We start from the raw sequence: 25,948 nt of genomic DNA on the forward strand, positions 1-25,948 counted from the left end.
GAGCCAACCACTATGCCATTTGTGTCCACCATACCTACCTACTACATGGTATTTTCCGCCATTCCAAAGTAAATTGCTTGAGTGCTACCTTTAAAATTCCATTCTTCACCTTTGCAATATATAGCTCATGGGACAAATAGCTTAAAAAACTATTGTGGTATTGAATATGTAATTATGCACTTTATCTCTTATTAAGTTGCTTGTTGTGCGATAACCATGTTTCTGGGGATGCCATCAACTAGTCATTGTTGAATTTCATGTGAGTTGCTATGCATGTTCGTCTTGTCTGAAGTAAGAGAGATCTACCACCTTATGGTTAAGCATGCATATGTTAGAGAAGAACATTGGGCCGCTAACTAAAGCCATGATCCATGGTGGAAGTTTCAGTTTTGGACATATATCCTCAATCTCAAATGAGAAAATTATTAATTGTTGTTACATGCTTATGCATAAAAGAGGAGTCCATTATCTGTTGTCTATGTTGTCCCGGTATGGATGTCTAAGTTGAAGAATAATCAATAGCGAGAAATCCAATGCGAGCTTTCTCCTTAGACCTTTGTACAGGCGGCATAGAGGTACCCCTTTGTGACACTTGGTAAAAACAGTGCATTGTGATGATCCGGTAGTCCAAGCTAATTAGGACAAGGTGCGGGCACTATTAGTATACTATGCATGAGGCTTGCAACTTATAAGATATAATTTACATGATGCATATGCTTTATTACTACCGTTGACAAAATTGTTTCATGTTTTCAAAATCAAAGCTCTAGCACAAATATAGCAATCGATGCTTTTCCTCTATGGAGGACCATTCTTTTACTTTCAATGTTGAGTCAGTTCACCTATTTCTCTCCACCTCAAGAAGCAAACACTTGTGTGAACTATGCATTGATTCCTACATACTTGCTTATTGCACTTATTATATTACTCTATGTTGACAATATCCATGAGATATACATGTTACAAGTTGAAAGCAACCGCTGAAACTTAATCTTCTTTTGTGTTGCTTCAATGCTTTTACTATGAATTGTTGCTTTATGAGTTAACTCTTATGCAAGACTTATTGATGCTTGTCTTGAAGTGCTATTCATGAAAAGTCTTTGCTTTATGATTCACTTGTTTACTCATGTCATACACATTGTTTTGATCGCTGCATTCACTACATATGCTTTACAAATAGTATGATCAAGATTATGATGGCATGTCACTCCAGAAATTATATGTGTTATCGTTTTACCTGCTCGGGACGAGCAGAACTAAGCTTGGGGATGCTGATACGTCTCCGACGTATCGATAATTTCTTATGATCCATGCCACATTATTGATGTTATCTACATGTTTTATGCACACTTTATGTCATATTCGTGCATTTTCTGGAACTAACCTATTAACAAGATGCCGAAGTGCCGATTCTTTGTTTCTGCTGTTTTTGGTTTCAGAAATCCTAGTAACGAAATATTCTCGGAATTGGACGAAATCAACGCCCGGGTCCCTATTTTTCCACGAAGCTTCGGAAGTCCGAAGACGAGACGAAGAGGGGCCACGAGGGGCCACACCCTAGGGCGGCGCGGCCCCCCTTGGCCGCGCGGCCCCGTGGTGTGGGGCCCTCGTGCCGCCTCTTGACCTACCCTTCCGCCTACTTAAAGCCTCCGTGACGAAACCCCCGATGCGAGAGCCACGATACGAGAAAACATCTTGAGACGCCGCCGCCGCCAATCCCATCTCGGGGATTACGGAGATCGCCTCCGGCACCCTGCCGGAGAGGGGAATCATCTCCCGGAGGACTCTACACCGCCATGGTCGCCTCCGGAGTGATGAGTGAGTAGTCTACCCCTGGACTATGGGTCCATAGCAGTAGCTAGATGGTTGTCTTCTCCCCATTGTGCTTTCATTGTTGGATCTTGTGAGCTGCCTAACATGATCAAGATCATCTATCTGTAATTCTATATGTTGCATTTGTTGGGATCCGATGAATAGAGAATACTTGTTATGTTGATTATCAAAGTTATATCTACGTGTTGTTTATGATCTTGCATGCTTTCCGTTACTAGTAGATGCTCTGGCCAAGTAGATGCTTGTAACTCCAAGAGGGAGTACTTATGCTCGATAGTGGGTTCATGCCTGCATTGACACAGGACGATGTGAGAAAGTTCTAAGGTTGTGTTGTCTTGTTGCCACTAGGGATAAAACATTGATGCTATGTCTAAGGATGTAGTTGTTGATTACATTACGCACCATACTTAATGCAATTGTCTGTTGCTTTGCAACTTAATACCGGAAGGGGTTCGGATGATAACTTTGAAGGTGGACTTTTTAGGCATAGATGCAGTTGGATGGCGGTCTATGTACTTTGTCGTAATGCCCAATTAAATCTCACTATAATCATCATGATATGTATGTGCATGGTCATGCTCTCTTTATTTGTCAATTGCCCAACTGTAATTTGTTCACCCAACATGCTGTTCGTCTTATGGGAGAGACACCTCTAGTGAACTGTGGACCCCGGTCCAATTCTCTTTACTGAAATACAATCTACTGCAATACTTGTTCTACTGTTTTCTGCAAACAATCATCTTCCACACAATACGGTTAATCCTTTGTTACAGCAAGCTGGTGAGATTGACAACCTCACTGTTTCGTTGGGGCAAAGTACTTTGGTTGTGTTGTGCAGGTTCCACGTTGGCGCTGGAATCTCTGGTGTTGCGCCGCACTACATCCCGCCGCCATCAACCTTCAACGTGCTTCTTGACTCCTACTGGTTCGATTAAACCTTGGTTTCTTACTGAGGGAAACTTGCCGCTGTGCGCATCACACCTTCCTCTTGGGGTTCCCAACGGACGTGCCAACCACACGCATCACGGGACAACATAGAAAACAGATAATGGACTCCTCTTTAATGCATAAGCATTCAACAACAGATAATATTCTCATGAGAGATTGAGGATTGTTGTCCAAACTGAAACTTCCACCATGGATCATGGCTTTAGTTAGCGGCCCAATGTTCTTCTCTAACAATATGCATACTCAAACCATTTGATCATGATAAATCACCCTTACTTCAGACAAGACGAACATGCATAACAACTCACACGATATTCAACAAAGGTGAAATAGTTGATGGCGTCCCCAGGAACATGGTTACCGCTCAACAAGTAACTTATAAGAAATAAGATACATAAGTACATATTCAATACCACAATAGTTTTTAAGCTATTTTTCCCATGAACTATATATTGCAAAGACAAAGAATGGAATTTTAAAGGTAGCACTCAAGCAATTTACTTTGGAATGGCAGAGAAATACCATGTAGTAGGTGATACGTCTCAAACGTATCTATAATTTCTTATGTTCCATGCTACTTTTATGATGATACTCATATGTTTTATACACATTATATGTCATTATTATGCATTTTCCGGCACTAACCTATTAACGAAATGCCGAAGAGCCAGTTGCTGTTTTCTGCTGTTTTTGGTTTCAGAAATCCTAGTAAGGAAATATTCCCGGAATTGGACGAAATCAACGCCCAGGATCTTATTTTTCCACGAAGCTTCCAGAAGTCCGAAAGGGAAACAAAGTGGGGCGACGAGGCGGTGACACAGCAGGGCAGCGCGGCCCAGGCCCTGGCCGCGCGGCCCTGTTGTGTGGGCCCCTCGCGTCGCCCCTAAACCTACCTCTTCGCCTATAAGAAGCCTTCATCGATAATTGTTCCAGTACCGAGAGCCACGATACGGAAAACCTTCCAGAGACGCCGCCGCCGCCAATCCCATCTCGGGGGATTCAGGAGATCGCCTCCGGCACCCTGCCGGAGAGGTGAATCATCTCCCGGAGGACTCTTCACCGCCATGGTCGCCTCCGGATTGATGTGTGAGTAGTTCACCCCTGGACTATGGGTCCATAGCAGTAGCTAGATGGTCGTCTTCTCCTCATTGTGCTATCATTGTTGGATCTTGTGAGCTTCCTAACATGATCAAGATCATCTATCTGTAATGCTACATGTTGCGTTTGTTGGGATCCGATGAATATCGAATACTATGTTATGTTGATTATCAATCTATCATCTATGTGTTGTTTATGATCTTGCATGCTCTCCGTTGCTAGTAGAGGCCCTGGCCAAGTCGTTACTTGTAACTCCAAGAGGGAGTAATTATGCTCGATAGTGGGTTCATGCCTCCATTAAATCTGGGGGAGTGACAGCAACCTCTAAGGTTGTGGATGTGCTGTTGCCACTAGGGATAAAACATCAATGCTATATCTAAGGATGTATTTGTTGATTACATTACGCACCATACTTAATGAAATTGTCTGTTGTTTGCAACTTAATACTGGAGGGGGTTCGGATGATAACCTGAAGGTGGACTTTTTAGGCATAGATGCATGCTGGATAGCGGTCTATGTACTTTGTCGTAATGCCCAATTAAATCTCACACTACTCATCATAACATGTATGTGCATTGTTATGCTCTCTTTGTTTGTCAATTGCCCAACTGTAATTTGTTCACCCAACATGCTATTTATCTTATGGGAGAGACACCACTAGTGAACTGTGGACCCCGGTCCATTCTTTTACATCGAATACAATTTACTGCAATACTCGTTTTACTGTTCTCTGCAAACAATCATCATCCACACTATACATCCAATCCTTTGTTACAGCAAGCCGGTGAGATTGACAACCTCACTGTCACGTTGGGGCAAAGTAATTTGGTTGTGTTGTGCAGGTTCCACGTTGGCGCCGGAATCCCTGGTGTTGCGCCGCACTACACTCCGCCGCCATCAACCTTCAACGTGCTTCTTGGCTCCTACTGGTTCGATAAACCTTGGTTTCTTACTGAGGGAAACTCACAGTTGTACGCATCACACCTTCCTCTTGGGGTTCCCAACGGACGCGTGTTGAACGGAAAGACATACGTCAACCACGCGCAGCAAGTAGATTTTCTGGCGCCGTTGCCGGGGACCTGAAGAAAACTCACACCACATAGATCTCTAACTCCCACGTCAACTTTGCGCCAGCAACAGATTTTCTGGTGCCGTTGCCGGGGAGATCAAGACACGCTGCAAGGGGAGTCTCCACCTCCAATCTCTTTACTTTGTTTTTGTCTTGCTTTACTTTTATTTACTACTTTGTTTGCTGCACTAAAACAAAACACAAAAAATTAGTTGCTAGTTTTACTTTATTTACTATCTTGTTTGCCATATTAAAAACACAAAAAAATTAGTTACTTGCATTTACTTTATCTAGTTTGCTTTATTTACTACTGCTAAAATGAGTAATCCTGAAGTTGAAGTTCGTTCGTTTAAACAACAAGGGGGGAATGTTTAAAAGATGCTTGGTATAGAATTAGTGATGCTCATAATGGGTGCACTAAGAAACACTCCACTATTATTCTACTCAGGAATTTTTATGTTGGCATCTCTAGCTGGAATAGGTATGTTCTTGATTGTCTCGCGGGAGGTAATTTCCTAGGCACTCCTGCTTTAGAAGCTAGTTGCATTATTGAGAGTCTATTTGGAAAACCACCTGTTAATGAAGTAAAAATTGAAATCTCTCTTGAAGATGTCATGAAAAATATGGAGACCATAGAGCAAAATCTCCCAAGCATTGAGACTAAATTGGGAATATTACTTAATAGCACTGATAAACTTGATAAATCTCTAGGAGGAATTAATGAGAGAATTTCCGTCTTAGAAACTTGTGCTACTCATGATAATCAAACCCATAGGATTAGTGAACTTGAAGAATCTATGGGAATTTTGGGTTCAACTTTTTCTTCTCTTAAATATAAGAAGAAAGCTTATGTGGGTAAGGAGCAAAAGTTCATGTATGTCTCTAAGGTGCCTAAACCAAAAACTATTATAGGCCTAAAATTGACAAAGCCCTTAATACCACTATAGATAATGGAGACTCTAAGATACCTATTGATGTTGATGCTTCATCTCTTGATAACACTTGATACACACTTTCTGCGCCTAGCTGAAAGGCGTTAAAGAAAAGCGCTTATGGGAGACAACCCATGATTTTACTACAGTACTTTTATTTTATATTTGAGTCTTGGAAGTTGTTACTACTGTAGCAACCTCTCCTTATCTTAGTTTTATTGCATTGTTGTGCCAAGTAAAGTCTCTGATGATAAAGTTGATACTAGATTTGGATTACTGCGCAGAAACAGTTTTCTTGCTGTCACGAAATTGAGTCACTACGTCTGTAGGTAACTCAGAAAAATATGCCAATTTACGTGCATGATCCTCAGATATGTATGCAACTTTCATTAGTTTTGAGTTTTCTCATCTGAGCAAGTCTGGTGCCTCTAAAAATTCATCTTTACGGACTGTTCTGTTTTGACAGATTCTGCCTTTTATTTCACATTGCCTGTTTTGCTATGCTTGATGGATTTCTTTGTTCCATTAACTTTCAGTAGCTTTGTGCAATGTCCAGAAGTGTTAAGAATGATTATGTCACCTCTGAACATGTGAATTTTTGATTATGCACTAACCCTCTAATGAGTTTGTTTCGAGTTTGGTGTGGAGGAAGTTTTCAAGGATCAAGAGAGGAGGATGATACAATATGATCAAGGAGAGTGAAAGCTCTAAGCTTGGGGATGCCCCGGTGGTTCATCCCTGCATATTTCAAGAAGACTCAAGCCTCTAAGCTTGGGGATGCCCAAGGCATCCCCTTCTTCATCGACAACATTATCAGGTTCCTCTAGTGAAACTATATTTTTATTCCATCACATCTTATGTGCTTTACTTGGAGCGTCTGTATGTTTTTGTTTTTTGTTTTGTTTGAATAAAGTTGGATCCTAGCATTCATTGTGTGGGAGAGAGACACGCTCCGCTGTTGCATATGGACAAATATGTCCTTAGGCTTTACTCATAATATTCATGGCGAAGGTTGAACTGCTTCGTTAAATTGTTATATGGTTGGAAATGGGAAATGCTACATGTGGTAATTGGTATAATATCTTGAATAATGTGATACTTGGCAATTGTTGTGCTCATGTTTAAGCTCTTGCATCATGTACTTTGCACCTATTAGTGAAGAAATACATAGAGCTTGCTAAAATTTGGTTTGCATAATTGGTCTCTCTAAGGTCTAGATATTTTCTAGTAAGGGTCGAACAACAAGGAAGACGGTATAGAGTCTTATAATGCTTTCAATATGTCTTTTATGTGAGTTTTGCTGTACCGGTTCATACTTGTGTTTGCTTTAAACAACCTTGCTAGCCTAAACCTTGTATCGAGAGGGAATACTTCTCATGCATCCAAAATCCTTGAGCCAAACACTATGCCACTTGTGTCCACCATACCTACCTACTACATGGTATTTCTCCGCCATTCCAAGTAAATTGCTTGAGTGCTACCTTTAAAATTTATATTCTTTATCTTTGCAATATATAGCTCATGGGACAAATAGCCTAAAAACTATTGTGGTATTGAATATGTACTTATGCATCTTATCTCTTATAAGTTGCTTGTTGAGCGATAACCATGTTCCTGGGGACGCCATCAACTATTTCTTTGTTGAATATCATGTGAGTTGCTATGCATGTTCGTCTTGTCTGAAGTAAGGGTGATTTATCATGATCAAATGGTTTGAGTATGCATATTGTTAGAGAAGAACATTGGGCCGCTAACTAAAGCCATGATCCATGGTGGAAGTTTCAGTCTGGACAACAAACCTCAATCTCTCATGAGAATATTATCTGTTGTTGAATGCTTATGCATTAAAGAGGAGTCCATTATATGTTGTCTATGTTGTCCCGGTATGGATGTATAAGTTGAGAATAATCAAAAGCAAGAAATCCAATGCGAGCTTTCTCCTTAGACCTTTGTACAGGCGGCATAGAGGTACCCCTTTGTGACACTTGGTTGAAACATATGCTATGCTATGATAATCCATGTAAATACAAGCTAATTAGGACGAGGTGCGGGCACTATTGGTATACTATGCATGAGGCTTGCAACTTGTAGGATATAATTTACATGATACATATGCTTTATTACTACCGTTGACAAAATTGTTTCTTGTTTTCAAAATAAAAGCTCTAGCACAAATATAGCAATCCATGCTTCCCTCTGCGAAGGGCCTTTCTTCTACTTTTATTGCTGAGTCAGTTTACCCATTTCCTTCTATCTCGAGAAGCAAACACTTGTGTTAACTGTGCATTGATTCCTACATACTTGCATATTGCACTTGTTATATTACTTTATGCTGACAATATCCATGAGATATACATGTTACAAGTTGAAAGCAACCGCTGAAACTTAATCTTCCTTTGTGTTGCTTCAATGCCTTTACTATGAATTTATTGCTTTATGAGTTAACTCTTATGCAAGACTTATTGATGCTTGTCTTGAAAGTACTATTCATGAAAAGTCTTTGCTATATGATTCAATTGTTTACTCATTGTATTTACCATTGCTTCGAATCGCTGCATTCATTACATGTGCTTACAATAGTATTGATCAAGATTATGATAGCATGTCACTTAAGAAATTATCTTTGTTATCGTTTACCTACTCGGGACGAGTAGGAACTAAGCTTGGGGATGCTTGATACGTCTCAAACGTATCTATAATTTCTTATGTTCCATGCTACTTTCATGATGATACTCACATGTTTTATACACATTATATGTCATTATTATGCATTTTCCGGCACTAACCTATTAACGAGATGCCGAAGAGCCAGTTGTTGTTTTCTGCTGTTTTTGGTTTCAGAAATCCTAGTAAGAAAATATTCTCGGAATTGAACGAAATCAACGCCCAGGATCTTATTTTTCCACGAAGCTTCCAGAAGTCCGAAAGGGAAACGAAGTGGGGCGACGAGGCGGCGACACAGCAGGGCGGCGTGGCCCAAGCCCTCGCCGCGCGGCCCTGTTGCGTGGGCCCCTCGCGTCGCCCCTAAACCTACCTCTTCGCCTATAAGAAGCCTTTGTTGATAATAGTTCCAGTACCGAGAGCCACGATACGGAAAACCTTCTAGAGACGCCGCCGCCGCCAATCCCATCTCGGGGGATTCAGGAGATCGCCTCCGGCACCCTGCCGAAGAGGGGAATCATCTCCCGGAGGACTCTTCACCGCCATGGTCGCCTCCGGATTGATGTGTGAGTAGTTCACCCCTGGACTATGGGTCCATAGCAGTAGCTAGATGGTCGTCTTCTCCTCATTGTGCTATCATTGTTGGATCTTGTGAGCTGCCTAACATGATCAAGATCATCTATCTGTAATGCTACATGTTGCGTTTGTTGGGATCCGATGAATATGGAATACTATGTTATGTTGATTATCAATCTATCATCTATGTGTTGTTTATGATCTTGCATGCTCTCCGTTGCTAGTAGAGGCCCTGGCCAAGTCGTTACTTGTAACTCCAAGAGGGAGTAATTATGCTCGATAGTGGGTTCATGCCTCCATTAAATCTGGGGGAGTGACAGCAACCTCTAAGGTTGTGGATGTGCTGTTGCCACTAGGGATAAAATATCAATGCTATATCTAAGGATGTATTTGTTGATTACATTACGCACCATACTTAATGCAATTGTCTGTTGTTTGCAACTTAATACTGGAGGGGGTTCGGATTATAACCTGAAGGTGGACTTTTTAGGCATAGATGCATGCTGGATAGCGGTCTATGTACTTTGTCGTAATGCCCAATTAAATCTCACACTACTCATCATAACATGTATGTGCATTGTTATGCTCTCTTTATTTGTCAATTGCCCAACTGTAATTTGTTCACCCAACATGCTATTTATCTTATGGGAGAGACACCACTAGTGAACTGTGGACCCCGGTCCATTCTTTTACATCGAATACAATTTACTGCAATACTCGTTTTACTGTTCTCTGCAATCAATCATCATCCACACTATACATCTAATCCTTTGTTACAGCAAGCTGGTGAGATTGACAACCTCACTGTCACGTTGGGGCAAAGTAATTTGGTTGTGTTGTGCAGGTTCCACGTTGGCGCCGGAATCCCTGGTGTTGCGCCGCACTACACTCCGCCGCCATCAACCTTCAACGTGCTTCTTGGCTCCTACTGGTTTGATAAACCTTGGTTTCTTACTGAGGGAAACTCACTTCTGTACGCATCACACCTTCCTCTTGGGGTTCCCAACGGACGCGTGTTGAACGGAAAGACATACGTCAACCACGCGCAGCAGTAGGTAGGTATGGTGGACAAAAATGGCATAGTTTTTGGCTCAAGGATTTGGATGCACGAGAAGTAATCCCTCTCAATACAAGGCTTAGGCTAGCAAGGTTGTTTGAAGCAAACACAAGTATGAACCGGTACAGCAAAACTTACATAAGAACATATTGCAAGCATTATAAGACTCTACACTGTCTTCCTTGTTGTTCAAACCCTCACCAGAAAATATCTAGACTTTAGAGAGACCAATCATGCAAACCAAATTTCAACAAGCTCTATGGTGTTTCTTCATTAATAGGTGCAAAGTACATGATGCAAGAGCTTAAACATGATCTATTTGAGCACAACAATTGCCAAGTATAAAATTATTCAAGACATTATACCAATTACCACATGAAGCATTTTTTGTTTCCAACCATATAACAATGAACGAAGCAGTTTCAACCTTCGCCATGAACATTAAGAGTAAAGCTAAGAACACATGTGTTCATATGCAATAGCGGAGCGTGTCTCTCTCCCACATAAAGAATGCTAGGATCCGATTTATTCAAACAAAAATGAAAATAAAAACATACATACGCTCCAAGTAAAGCACATAAGATGTGACGGAATAAAAATATAGTTTCACTAGAGGTGACCTGATAAGTTGTCGATGAAGAAGGGGATGCCTTGGGCATCCCCAAGCTTAGATGCTTGAGACTTCTTGAAATATGCAGGGATGAACCACGGGGGCATCCCCAAACTTAGAGTTTTCACTCTCCTTGATCATATTGTATCATCCTCCTCTCTTGATCCTTGAAAACTTCCTCCACACCAAACCCAAAACAAACTCATTAGAGGGTTAGTGCATAATCAAAAATTCACATGTTCAGAGGTGACACAATCATTTCCAAGACTTCTGGACATTGCACAAAGCTACTGAAAGTTAATGGAACAAAGAAATCCATTCAACATAGCAAAAGAGGCAATGTGAAATAAAAGGCAGAATCTGTCAAAACAGAACAGTCCGTAAAGACGAATTTTTTAGAGGCACTTAACATGCTCAGATGAAGAATCTCGAATTGAATGAAAGTTGCGTACATATCTGAGGATCATTCACGTAAATTGGCAGATTTTTCTGAGTTACCTACAGAAGGGGCTACTCAAATTCGTGACAGCAAGAAATCTGTTTCTGCGCAGTAATCCAAATCTAGTATCAACCTTTCTATAAAAGACTTTACTTGGCACAACAATGCAATAAAGTAAATATAAGGAGAGGTTGCTACAGTAGTAACAACTTCTAAGACACAACAAAACAGTAGCAAAATAAATACATGGGTTATCTCCCAAAAAGTGCTTTCTTTATAGCCATTAAGATGGGCTCACCAATTTTAATGATGCTCGCATAAGGATGAGAGTCGAAGCAAAGAGAGCATCAAAAAGCAAGTTCAAAACACATTTAAGTCTAACCCACTTCCTATGCATAGGAATCTTGTACACAAATAAATTCATGAAGAACAAAGTGACAAGCATAAGAAGATAAAACACGAGTAACTTCAAGATTCTCAACATAAAGAGGGGAAACTTAATATTATTAAGATGCATATAACCATGTTTCCCTCTCTCATAATAACTTTCAGTAGCATCATGAACAAACTCAACAATATAATTATCACATAAAGCATTCTTATCATGAGTCTCATGCATAAAATAATTACTACTCCCAACATAAGCATAGTCATTCTTATTAATTGTAGTGGGAGCAGGGTCATTATCAAGAATTTAAACATGGTAAACAAGTTGCATACTAAGGGAATGGTTTTTGGCAATCCAATCATAACTATGACAAGTTTCATAAGGATAATTATAACCTATGTCATAGCATTCTTTATAATAATTATCAAAGATTGGAGGCATAGTGTCATCATAAGAAATAGAATAATTATCTTTCACAGTATGTTCATCTGTAACCATACCATCATTGTTACTAGAAGGAGATGTATCAAACATATAATCATCAGTAGAAAAAGGATTTTCAAACACCTCATCCCCAAGCTTAGAGCTTTCTATATCATTATGGGAAGAAGCATGGATAGTACTAATACTATGGCAATTATTAACATCATCATTTTCAGAATTAGTTTCCCAGAGATTTTCAATATCAAAAGTAGTGTGCTCTTTCAAATCATGATCACTAATGTAGGTAATGGGCATAGGAAGATCATTGTACTCAGATTCATTATCATAATACTCATTAGGAGCAACATACTTACGGTTACCTATTGTTATCTCATACACGCGGGGATATGTCGTTACCTCTTTCTTTTTATTCCCCCTCTTCTTCTTCTTCTTCTTCTTCTTCGTTCCCTTATTCTTCTTCTTTTCCTTCTCCTCGTTCCCTTCTTTAGGAGGAAGAGGCTTGAAGGGAGGCTTCTCCACATAACCTGATTTATTTCCAGAAACAATGGAAGAAACTTGGGAGGATTCCTCCTTTTCATTAATAAGTTCAAAACACACAGCGGTCCTATCATATTTTGGCAGAGTGTCATCTTCTAAAATATTTTGTATATAAGTATTTGTATGGAAATTATCAATGCAATAAGAAAGACACCCATGCAGGACACTATCAATATCAAGAGCACTCATATCCACCAAAGAAGTTTTTCTCAATAGCTCTTCACACACCAAAAATAATGTAAGTTCATCATGCTGATTAGGGGTGATTCCATCATCACAATACAAAGTTGCAGCACTCATGGAGTTCGAATTATCATTGGAGGAGCATTGAAAATTAAAATGACCCACTCTATGGCAAAGTTCACAAATAAAAGGATAGCGGGCACAAACTTTTTCACCAAGATCATCTAGAGCCCTAGACCACTTTCTAGTTTTTTCATTCCTGTGATGGATACAATATTCTTCTTTAGTTTTATTCTTTTCACAAGGTCTATGAATTCCACAAAAATTAACATGCTTATAAGAAATAGTATTTTCAGAAGTTTGGGCATGTTTATTGCAATCATTAACAACAATTTCATTTTCCATGCAAGTGTCTTTAAAAGTTTCATGATACATGTCAAAATTCTTCCTAGGCAATTCAAAATGAGAGGCAAAAGCTTTATAAAGATTTGCAACAACTTGAGAGTCAAGACCATAAGTAGTACTCATATTTCGAAATTTATCAGTATCCATAAAAGTTTCAATGCATTCATAATCATAATTTATACCTGATTCTTTACCTTTGTCGTTCTCCCAATCTTCAGTATTCTCCTGAATTCTTTCAAGAAGATCCCACCTAGCTTCAACCTCCTTGCTTGTGAAAGATCCTTCCAAACAGGCATCTAGATAGTCCTTGTGGTGTCCTGAAAGCCTTGCATAAAAATTATTAGCAATAACATTACGGGGGAACTCATGAATGGGACATTTGAGCATTAGTGACTTCAATCTCCCCCATGCTTGGGAAATACTCTCTCCATCACGAGGATAAAAGTTATAAATGTAATTCCTATCAATATGCACTTCATGAGGAGGATAAAATTTAGAATAAAAGAGAGGTACAATTTCCTCCCAACCAAGAGAATGCCTATTCTTCAGCAATTTATACCAATGCGCTGCTTTACCGGACATCGACATAGAGAATAGTTTCTTCCTCACTTCATCCATAGAGATACCTGCACACTTGAATAACCCGCATAATTCATGCAAAAACAGTAAATGATCTCCAGGATGGACAGTTCCATCTCCTTCATAGCGGTTATCCATAACACGTTCAATAATATTCATGGGTATCTTGAAAGGAATACTTTCAGTAGGTGGATTTAAAATATCACAAGCATCATTAGAGTTATCGCATATGGGAGATAAAGTATTATCAGAGCAAATTTTCTCCCCTAAAGATGGGAAGCTAAAAAGATCATAAAAACTAGCTTCCCCAAGCTTAGACTTTTTCATAACATTAGCAGTAATTGCGTTCATACTAATAACATTGCTACTAGCATGCAAATAAGGTTCCATAGGTTTTTTAATTTTCGCATCAAACAATCCATGTCTTAACTCAGGAAAAAGATTAAAAAGCTCACTAATTTTTTTGTTGTTTTCCATTATGCCTAACTAGTGAAATAAAAACAAGAAACAAAAAGATGCAACTGCAGGATCTAAAGGAAATAGCTTCGAGCACTCACACACCGGCAACAGTGCTAGGAAATAGCTTAGTAGTCGGAGGATGTGAATACCTTTTACCTTACCTCCCCGGCAACGGCGCCAGAAAATAGCTTGATGTCTACGCACGCTTCTATTCCTGTAGACAGTGTTGGGCCTCCAAGAGCAGAGGTTTATAGAACAGCAGCAAGTTTCCCTTAAGTGAATCACCCAAGGTTTATCGAACTCAGGGAGGTAGAGGTCAAAGATATCCCTCTCAAGCAACCCTGCAATTACGATACAGGAAGTCTCTTGTGTCCCCAACACACCTAATACACTTGTCAGATGTATAGGTGCACTAGTTCGGCGAAGAGATAGTAAGATGCAAGTGATATGGATGAATATGAGTGGTAATAACAATCTGAAATAAATATGGCAGCAAGTAAACATGCAGTAGAACAGTAAATAAACGGTGATTCGATATTTGGAAACAAGGTCTAGGGATCATACTTTCACTAGTGGACACTCTCAACAATGATCACATAAATAAATAACTTCTCTTCACTTGTGCTACTTCAAACACTCTCTTGTTGGATAACAAACACCATTCATTGTGTAGGGCTACAAGAGCACCCTCAAGCCGGAGTAAACAAGCTCCACAACATTCGGAGTTCATATTTAAATAACCTCTAGAGTACATAATAGACCGTTGCAATTTAGACCGAGTACTAACATAGCATACACACTGTCAACAATAGCTATGAAAAGGGGAATAGATCACATCAATACTATCATAGTAATAGTTAACTTCATAATCTACAAGAGATTACAATCATAACCTATGCCAAGTACTACATGATGCACACACTATCAACATTACATCATGGAGGAGGAATAGAATACTTTAATAACATCACTAGAGTAGCACATAGATTAATAGTGATACAAAGCTCATGATCACATAAAGATCACATGGGAGAGAGATATGAACCACATAGCTACCGGTACAGCCCTTAGCCTCGGGGGAGAACTACTCCCTCCTCATCATAGGAGACAGCAATGGCGATGAAGATGGCGGTGGTGTCGATGGAGATGACTCCGGGGGCAATTCCCCGTCCCAGCAGGGTGCCGGAACAGAGACTTCTGTCCCCCGAAACGGAGTTTCGCGATGGCGGTGGCGTCCCTGGAGTGTTTCTGGAGTTTCATCAATTGGTATCGCGTTTTTAGGTCACGAGGGGTTAAATAGGCGAAGAGGCGGAGTCGAAAGGGCGCCAGGGCTCCCTCACCACGTGGCGGCGCGACCAGGGTGGGACCCACGCCCCCCTATGGTGTGGGTCCCCCTTGGCCCCCCTCCGGCTCTCCTTCGGTGTTCTGGAACATTCCGGGGAAAATAAGGTGTTTGGTCTTTGTTTCGTCGAATTCCGAGAATATTGCCCGAACAGCCTTTCTGGAACCAAAAACAGCAGAAAACAGGAACTGACACTGTGGCATCTTGTTAATAGGTTAGTTCCGGAAAATGCATAAAATCATTATAAAGTGTGAGCAAAACATGTAGGTATTGTTATAAAACTAGCATGGAACATCAGAAATTATAGATACGTTGGAGACGTATCAGCATACTTCTCCTCAAAAGGAAGGAACTACATGAATCATCCCTTATGTCTCCGCGTGCATCGCTATCGGTTACTTCTATCCTTTACCGCATTTACTACTTGTATCATGTTTCTCTTTTATTTCATCATATCTTGTCATATAGGTAAATTCTTATAGTTTCATATCTAGAGAATTTACCTTTTGTGCCAAGCCTAAATTAAAAAAACAATTAATTTTTTTTAGCACCTATTCAGCCCCTCTATTGCCCATATGATCGTTTTAGCAGTGCCGGCAGGCGGTGGTCCTATGGTTCTTCATAGTTCTTACTGCCATTTGAGCTGCCCTACATGATTATGGCCATATTTGTAATACCTATGTGGTGAATCCTTATTCAATGATATCTGATCATATTATGTGCAAGATGTATTGATAGATGCATATTATGTACCCCGTTCTTAAGTATTTGTTCATTATCCAACTTTTATGCAAGAGTGTGTGTGGGGTGATGTGTGTTTTAGATGAAGTAGCATGATTTTAGTGATTGAATAGTGATAGAAAATTCATGATCTATTATGCTTTTGACTCAGATAATATGCATCCATCAATACATTTTGCACATAATATGATCATATCCCATAACAGAATATCATAGAATAAGGATCCACCGCATAGGTATTTTAAATATGGCCATAATCATGTAGGGCAGCTCATATGGCACTAAGAACTATGAAGAACATGAGATAAATATATCAAGCTACTGCCACAAACCCGTAGTCCAGAGGTGAAATAATCCCCCTTAATCACGATGATGATGATGAAGACGTTGTAGAAGGTGGAGATCCCTCTGGAGATGATGCCGATGGAGTTCCCCCCTCCAATCTTTGCTGTTGCAGCCTCTGTTTCATGTTTCTGTCTTCTGCGATGCTCCCCTCCCGATAACTCTTAGGGGCCACATATATAGTGATTTTTAGGTCAAACTACGTCGTTGGGTGATTTGGACGATCGATGGTCGAAAGAGCCTGGGTGGCGTGCCCTACATGTCTAGGCGCGCCACCTGGTCTCTTTTGGGCCTCAGGACCATCCAGGTGTGCTTCCAGGTCCCAGGGTGCTTCTCCGGATGAAATAATGACGCTCCAAAAATCACAGATCAATTTGACTCCGTATAGGTCTCTGAAAGTGAAAAATACACAAAACAGGAAATTCCTGTTCTGCAGAATTATAGACCAAATAAAGGGGATCATTGGTAAATCCCCATAAATCAATGTAAAACATGGTATTATAGTCATATATGTTGCAAATACGTGGAAATTCAATATGGTAAAATACAAAGTTCATGTATGCATTTTACATGCATCAGTACCTACTATTATTATTTCGTTCGACATCCACAATTAATATCTCATGCTTCGTTCGCATCGATATATTATATCTAGATCTTAAGCAGTATTTCTACTCTGAACATACCAATACTCCATCAAGATTAAAATATTGGTTTCTAGACAAATGGGTGAATCTGAAATGACATAAATTAAACGAATTAGCCGATCTAGCAAAGATCCGTGACACAAACCAGAACAAAAGCGCTTGAAAAGTATCAAGGAGAAAACAAAAGGAAAATGAGAGGTATCATCGGATGGTTTCCAACCAGATCCAGAACTCTTATACTATTTAGAAATATCATCCCAGTACCGCGTTGAGATTGTTCTCCAAACCACATTGTGTTGGGTGTTACTCGTAGCGCAGTTGCAAGTCGATGATGCTTAGTTGGTTGAGATGCATGATGTGGGGAATGTGGAGATAAATGGTTGGGTAGGATAGGAGGAGGAAGTCGATCCATCAAGCCTGGCCGGTATTAAATGGCAAGTTTTCTTTAGAGAATGGCGAGTTAGGGACAAATAAGTGTCCGAAAATGCAGAAAAGGACGAAGAGGAGGGGATACCATGGAGAAGATGCATATAGAGAGAAGAGAAATCAACAGCCGTCTTTGCATTTTGTTGGGTAAAAATGGGTTAGTGCAAGAAAGGAAATGGAATTGGGACAATGGAGATGAATGCGGCTAGGACACTGCAACAAAAGAGTACATGGACGTAAAAGAAGAAAATAATGACATTATAGATGATGTCGCAGAGTTGTATGATGTGGCATGCTAGGATTGCTCAGAGATGCTCGATGAGGTGGATGGCTTGGATGTGAAGACAAATACCCTTAGTGGGTTGCTCCAATTTAGATATTATTATAGATTTGGTGCTAATAAAATGAAAAGACATTCATAAGGCATTTTGTTTGAAAAACTCAAATTTCAAATCCAAAATTCATGTTTGGCAACCACATGGAATTGTGAAATGATTTCTTGAACTTGTTGGGCTGCCATTTTGGCATGACTTCATCTATTGATCCCAAATTTGGCTTAAAAATGAACTAAATACTTGATAAAAAGAACTTCCCAAGATATATGGTTGTAATCTAATAATATATATACTAGATACATGTTAAAGTTCACACAACACACCATAATTGAGCGACGAAACTGAGCGAATACATGTTTAAATTCAAATATAGCAAAATACATTTTCAAGTTCAAATATTGTGTAATACATGTTGAGGTTCACATATATCAATGTTCAAGCTCACAGAACTCACCATAATTGCAGAATACATGTTCAGCTTCACATATAGCTATAGCAAGGAGGTAAAAATGTTACAACTTGTGATCGCAATGCAGTGAAGCATCCAAGTTTCACTAAAAAGTGAGTCTATGCTTCATTTCAACAAGGAATATTCCTAAGGTTTGAGTTGCTTCATGAACCATTTCCAGTTCAATCCCACCGTAAAGTCTTGAAGTGATTTGAACTTGCAGCCACTAAAGACAAGAATGCCATGATTCTAGGATATCATCGTCTTCCAATCCTAATATTGCATTAAGAGCAACATGTATCTCTCCGGGAGATGCCAGTTTTGGAGTGGGCTCTCGAAAGGAAGCGGTGAAGTTTTCCAACTTCTCCCCAAGCATGCAATCAACCAAGTCTTCTGACCTATACCTTTTCTTCTTGCAATGTTCGCCAATTTGAATGGATGATGCATCATCATTGCCTTCATTGTTGGTGGTGTTCTTGTCTGTCATATTTGCTCTGCTTTCAGCTACAATATATCCTTGCTCCCGCTCCAGCAGCACAATCGTTTGAGCGAAGTGTGTTGATCATGTCCCAATAGTTGATAACCTTGTGTCTATAGGAAGTGCATCTTTGTTTTTTTTGCAAATAAGAAGACCCTGGTAAGATTAGCTAGTATCCATCACATATTTGTTTGTGCTGCTAGATGAAGAATATGAACTACTAGATCAACTACAACAAGGGTAATATCACATTCGTGTTTCAGATTAATAGTCTGATGAAAGTTCTTGTTCGTTCAAACTTTCGGGTATCCTTTCTAGCGACCTACAGCTTGATGCAATGCAAGCTTTTCGAAATCCTTCTTTTCCGGACACATGTTCATTGCCCTCTCAAAACGGACATAATTTGGGAGGCCCCTTGGAGATGCTCTTAGACCATCTTCAAGCAGCTTACCCATTTTGTAGCTAGAAGAAATGGGTATGCATAATTCTATTTGCTTTTACAACTTACCCACACCTGGAATTGATAAAAACGAGAAGACATAAATTAAAAAGCCACCGGGTTTAAGAAAGCTTACCCACACCTAGAATTGATAAGCTACAATAATTAGGTCCATCACTTCTAGCACCAAAGACCTTGGACAGATAAATAAAAAATAAATCTGCCATGAGCTGCGTCTTCTTGCGAGGAGGAGACCGACGATCCGCACTTACACCATCCTCAACGGTCACCGGCGCCAACACCCCATCACGCAAGCACACCACACACATACCCACAAGAACACACGCACGCACGTACTCACGCACGCACGCACACACACGTTGACACGCATGTACAGACATGCATGGCATTCCTAGGGCGGCTATAGCTATCAATACAGACAGTGCAGATCTAGAACAACATGTCAGGGTAGTCCAACAGTGTCATTTTTTATTTAATTATATATTTTTCTAATTTTTTTTGGATTTATAAGCTATTTAGAAATTTTAGGGTGGTGGGGCTACCCTATGGATCCGCCACTGCTTGTAGACGGCGGCGTCCCGAGGGGAGCGGTGGCCATTGCCTCTCCCCCGCATGGATCTTGGTGTCATGGCCGTGTGCTGACGGGCATATGATTGCAAAATGTGCCAATGCATTTGTATGGAATTTTTTGGTAATGGTACAAAAACAATTTGTGGGTAAAATTTGGAGCTTTTTTTTTGCCAATACCTAAAAAACAGTTTTTGGTAACCGAGTCTCTTGTGGAGCAGTAAAGCATCGATCATTCTGCATAGCCAGGTCCTTATCGACGGTGGCACATGACCGACACCGAACCGGCGAGGTAGCCATGATCGGAGCGGAAACAAACAAACAAAGAACCCCTTCCTTGGTTCCTTCGGTGGGCCAGAGAGAGAGAGGGGGAGCGCGAGACAGGATAAAGACTATCGGGTTTCTATTCCTCGCACAGTAGAAGAAAAGCAGCGTGCTCCTCGATGCGGGCGATCGATGAACGGAGACGGAATATTTCCACGCGTGTTCCGAGGACACGCACCACCACTACCACCTCCTCCTCCTCCTCCTCTAGCTACTAGCTCCTCCTCTGAACCTCTCTCTAGCTGAGGCACTGTGTCGCATGGAGTACAGTAGTGTTGTTGCTGCGATGGACGGATCGATGCTTGCATGCATGTTTGCGTGGGAGGCAGCGACAAAAACAAAAGGGAGCTATGGCTTAGCCTAGCCTCTCTGAGTCTTCCTCCACCACCAACCCCAAGCAAGCAAACAAAGGCTGCACCTTGCAGGAGATCAGTGGCTGCCCATTGGACGGGAGAATCGAATCCACCTGCCGTCCCAGACTCCGGCCGTATCCTGCTGCTTGCGAGCGCACCTTCCGAAGGCTGCATGCATGCTCCCTCCATCCCAGTACGCACACTCTCTACACGTCTACAGTTCACCTTCCATCTCTCTCTACAGGCAGGGCAACAACAACAAACACAGTGGTGATCTGGTGAATGTACGTATCGGCCTGCTTTGGCGTGCCATGCATGGCCTCGCCGACCGGCCAGTCTCTTTTCCCCTCCCTCCCAGTCTGCCACGCTTGACTGCACCGGCGTAGTCTTGTGTCCCATATGCCTCTCTCTGCATGCCTGCGTGCTCCGTTCCGGCCGAGAACACAGACGGTGTCAACACTCTTCAGACACTCTATCTTCTCCTCTAAGGCAGAGCTTAAAGCGAGTTTGAACGAACTGGAATCATTCGAAGATAAAAGTTTGCGCAGGCCTGACGTGCTCCCCCTGCCGGATGATTCACAGACAAAGTTTGAACGCGCTAACGTATGCGTGCTCGTATGCATACATGGTCCCATGCATTTAGCGTGCCCATCAGACCATCCATCATGGCCCAATCATTCATGCACCATCCAACATTACTCAACATGGACAACATCTGTGGCCTCACATATACATAGCCGAACCCTTCGCCTGTTTTTTTTTTTTTTTTGATCTGACCCTTCGCCTGTTAATGGCAACATTATCAGATTATTACCATTACTCGGCATTACTAGCGTAGGTTCATACTTCATACCATAGTGCATGGACGGTGGACCAGACAAGCTTATAGAGTAGTACTATCTATCTATGATATCTTGCATGGCATGGCATGGCAGGATCATATGTGGGACACATTGCGAGATAATCGAATGGAGATACTATTTTGCCTTAGGGCATCTCTAGCCGATTCCGTAAAAATAGACCAAAACTGCAAAATATTTGTTTTTTTGCGACTTTAGTCGAAAAAACATGGACGAAATACACCTCTCAAAAAACTCTAGCATCCCCCAAATAAAGCCGTTTGTACTGCAGATTTCCAGATTTCATCCGCACGTTTCCACTTTCCCCATCGCTTGAAAATAGTTGGCGAGGGTGAAACTTCAGCAGTAACCGCTCGCGCCGGCGCCGCCTCCTAAGCCCCATTCCGGTGCCAACCTTTAATTCCCAAATCAATCATTGATTTCCAGGCTCAAACAACCAAATCCTTGAAAATTATAACCGCCAAGGTGGAGGAGGACGAGGTCGGAGCCCGGTGCAACCCAATAGGGCAAGCTAGGGCAAGAGGCAGGTCTAGAAGTCCGTGGATGAGGCTGGCCGACCTCGCCGTCGATGCTTCGCACGAAGATATGACTGTCATGGTTGACGTCGGGCGGGGCGCCCGCGGCGGCACCGACTACCAGGGCGTGTGCATTCAAGTGAAGAAGATGGGAGAGGGAGAACAAAAAAGAACTGTACATGTCCCTGAGATTTTGGGGTATATGTTCTTGCCGACTACACTTTCGTACCGTAAAACATCTTGCAGTGTATTGGATACAATTTCCGCAGAACCAGTTTTTAGGAGATCTGCTAGTGATGCTCTTAACCAGATATGGATAGAACTGGACAAAGTAGCATTAATACAAACTCTAGAGATGGCAAGTTAATCCATCTATAGGTTAGTATATGGCTATGATTTCGAGTGTATGTATGGATACTGCAACTTCAGGCCCACTAGTGCTGGTTTCTAATTCCAGATTAATATGTAGTATGTCACAAAAGGGCCTATATATAATGTTTCCGGGCTGCTGTTTATTTTGCATACTTTGACGCCCAATTTTAATCATGACGTTGTTGAAGCATCAATTGATTTTTTTCGCGGGAGTATGCCGACGCCGTACCGTATTTTTATTTGAAATCAAATGAACTTATTTGAGTGACCAATCATTGGGACCTAGATCTTTTACGGCATTAACCTACCTGTCGTTCTTACACTTTAGTCAGGTGAATTTTGCATGCAGTAAACAATCACCTCAGCAAGGATAGGATGGCCGGGTTCACACTGATTTACAGAAAGAAGAATCAGAGAAGGATCAATGAACACATATGGTCCAAAAAACACAGATCAGTACGTAGTGGAAAGCAAACAAAGGAGCTGATCCCTTCTGCAGTACTTGCGTGAGACAACCAAGCCTGTGTACTTTTGCATTTCTGAGAACCAAAGATAAATTTGCAGCCAAATAAGTACACAGCAGATTGCAGGAAATGTAAACCTTACAAGCACATCACACGAAAGTAGACAAATTCTTGAATACCATTGATCTCACTAGACACTAGTATACCATATTACCCATACCGAGAAATCTAATTAGACACTAGACCAAGTTACTCATCAAACCCCCCACTGATTAACAAAAAACACTGCTGATATAAGAAAAACTTAGTTAAACCCTCCCCACGAGTTCATCTCACACCTGAGAAAATTAAAGAGCGCCACAAGAGCTACGCTACGCTGAGCTACACTACTGCTGTCATGCATGCGATGTCGTCGTCGACTGACTCGGTGTCGATCATGGGAAGGTGCCGTTGAGGGTGGGCAAGTCCGGCCACGCCATGGACATCGACGCCGGACCGCCGCTCCAGTACTGCATCTCCTGCGGGGCGAACGACGTCACGGGTGGCTGCTGATGATCCATCCCGACGGTGTGGCTGGGCGGTGCCGCCGAGACGGGCGACGCGGCCGGCGGGAGGGAGCACATCGCGGTGGAGCATGGGTAGGTTGACGCTGGGGAGTCGTACGCGGGCGGGCGCACAGCATTGCCGTTGCTCACCACCGCGTTCAGCTGGTCGCTGTAGTAGCTCGTCGCCAGCTGCGACGGAGACGACGAGGGCGGCTTGAGCCCGAGCCCTGACAGCAGGTCGTGGTGGCCCTGGCCCAGCCCCAGCGAACCCATGCCGAGCTGCGAGTCGAGGTGCATTGGTGGAGGAGGCATCGTCGCCCGGTGGGTGGGCTGCGGCGGCCACAGCGACGGCGACATGCCATGGGCCGATCCAGGCAGGACCTGGAGCTGCCCCATGGTGTCCAGGCCGAGAAGTCTGTGCACGTTGCCGCCGCCGTAGCCGGCCCTGGCGCTGTTGAGCAGCGCCATGAGCTGCGCGGTGGCGGCCTGCGGCGCGGAGGCCCAGGACATGGGTCCGCCAACCCCCACGCCCATGCCGAGGCCAAGGGACGGCGCGGTGCCGACACCGAGCACGGACTTGCACGAGGAAGGCTGCGCCTTGGCGACGGGGGCCGGCATGGGGCGCGGCTTGCGGCAGCCGCCGCCGATGGGGACGTTGCGGAGCGCGCCGCCCTTGGTCCAGTAGCGGCGGCAGGTCTTGCAGAAGTGGCGCGGCTGGGTGAGGTTGTAGTTGTTGTAGTAGCAGAACTTGGTGTTGGAGGAGTTGCACCGGGGGCAGCGCAGCGGCGCCTGCTCCGGCCCCGGCGGACCCTGCGGCGAGGAGGTAGCCGAGGGCGACCGCTGCGTGGAGGACCGCGACGAGGTGGACGAGGACGTGGGGGACGGGTTGGAGGAGATGGGCTGCAGCACCATGGGGAGCGAGGGGTGGTGCTGGTCCGCCGCGTTGGCGCCGCCGCACTTGAGCTGCTGGTCCATGGGTGTCCCTCCGAGGAGTTCTTGGATCATGGTGATGGAGGGCGAACACTCGAACTGGAACTCGAAAAAAGGCTTCTTGGAGCAGAGATGAGGGGTGGTTCTTGGAGAGGGCGAGCAAAGGCGAGGTGTGGTGGCTTTCAGGAGCTTTGTGGATCAGATCATGGAGGTTTGAGGTGGGGCAGTGGCACTGGGGTTGGGGTTGTTTATAAAGAGGTGGCGAGGGATCGTCGATGGACCGATCGATCGGGCGCTAGGGCTAGCTGTGCTTTCTTTCTGTTTCTGTGCCTTTGTCTGTGTTCAGAAGCTTAGCTTTGTCTTGATTTGTAATTACCTTGGAGTACATTTTGTTGTCTGCTTGGTACATCGGGATATTATTGAGGAATGTACACATGTAGTACTAGTCACTAGCTAGAGTGGGAGCCGGACTGAGTGAGGCTCATCGGAATGATGAACGGTGGGCCGGGTTGTATAGTTTTGAACTGTCGTTTAGGTAGACCAATCTTGTCTGTCTGTTATAGTCATGCATGTTTTTCTTAACATGAAACGAATTAATTCCTTTCGAGGAAAATAACTTTTCCAAGCCTTCAGCCCATGTGTCTTTTTTTCTTCTCTACAATAGAATATAGACCACCACTGGTAGACATGCTTAATGTTTATCTCTCAGCTGCTGGAATAAAAGTAAAATTTCAATAGGATAGATAAAAAAAGAAAAAGAAAGGGATAAATAGTTAAAAGAAAGAAAGTATGGTTGCATCTACTATTTGTGTAGATAAATCTGTGACATGCTTTTTGGAACTGATGGAGAATAATAAATTCTATTTACCCCATTAATGTAGAATCATAGTTTATCTCGCGCAATAGAAAAGTGATTATATTATGGACATTGGCGGAAATGCAGTTCGGCTCTTGGGTGCATATATAAACAAGAGAAATTTGATACTGTGAAAAGTCTTATTTTTAGCACCGAATTATATCTTTTTTACATACGCCACATGACAAGTCGATTTCTCTTGAAACGACTTTGTCAGCGCGTTGCACATGAAGATGCATGTGTGATTTTTTTATTTCAAAATTTTGAGATTCAAAAATGTGTGTAAGATGCAATTCAATATAAAACCAAAACATCACTCCTGGACATTTGTGTGTTCTTTCTTGGTAACTTTCTCCCTTTCACGTACTAAGTTGTTTTTAATATCTGTCTCCACCATACATACCCATATATGGCATTTTCCTGCCATTCCAAGTGATTTTCCATGTGCTATCTTTAAATTTTCTTTTCATAACCTTTTTATTTGTGTATGATCAAAGCTCATGGAGAAATAGGCCGTGAGGTGAACCACGAAGTTAACAACACAACCACCATTTGGAATAGAATACAATATGGAATAGAAAAATGTAGAATCCAACTGGGTTTCTGTGGGTGGACTCCTCCTCCTTGGGGGTTGTTGAACAGCCCTTGGTCTGCCATATAAGGAGGGGCTCCGACCATGGCAAACCAAAGTTCCAAGCCAGTCACACCCCCTTGGGAGAAACCCA

General features: G+C 42.3%; 1 protein-coding gene across 1 annotated transcript; it reads right to left on the reverse strand.

Annotated features, from left to right (window-relative positions):
• Positions 1–23,164: 23,164 nt before the first annotated feature.
• Positions 23,165–24,591, reverse strand: LOC127292694 (uncharacterized). Its single transcript, XM_051322142.2, has one exon. It carries the CDS (start codon positions 24,440–24,442, stop codon positions 23,327–23,329), a length of 1,116 nt encoding a protein of 371 aa, XP_051178102.1. The 5' UTR covers positions 24,443–24,591; the 3' UTR covers positions 23,165–23,326.
• Positions 24,592–25,948: the final 1,357 nt, after the last annotated feature.

Source organism: Lolium perenne, chromosome 4 (assembly GCF_019359855.2).
Source record: "Lolium perenne isolate Kyuss_39 chromosome 4, Kyuss_2.0, whole genome shotgun sequence".
Taxonomy (NCBI): Eukaryota; Viridiplantae; Streptophyta; class Magnoliopsida; order Poales; family Poaceae; genus Lolium; species Lolium perenne.

Coding starts and splice junctions, on each gene's coding strand:
- LOC127292694 (XM_051322142.2), bottom strand. CDS start 24,442: ATGATCCAAGAACTCCTCGGAGGGACACCCATGGACCAGCAGCTCAAG.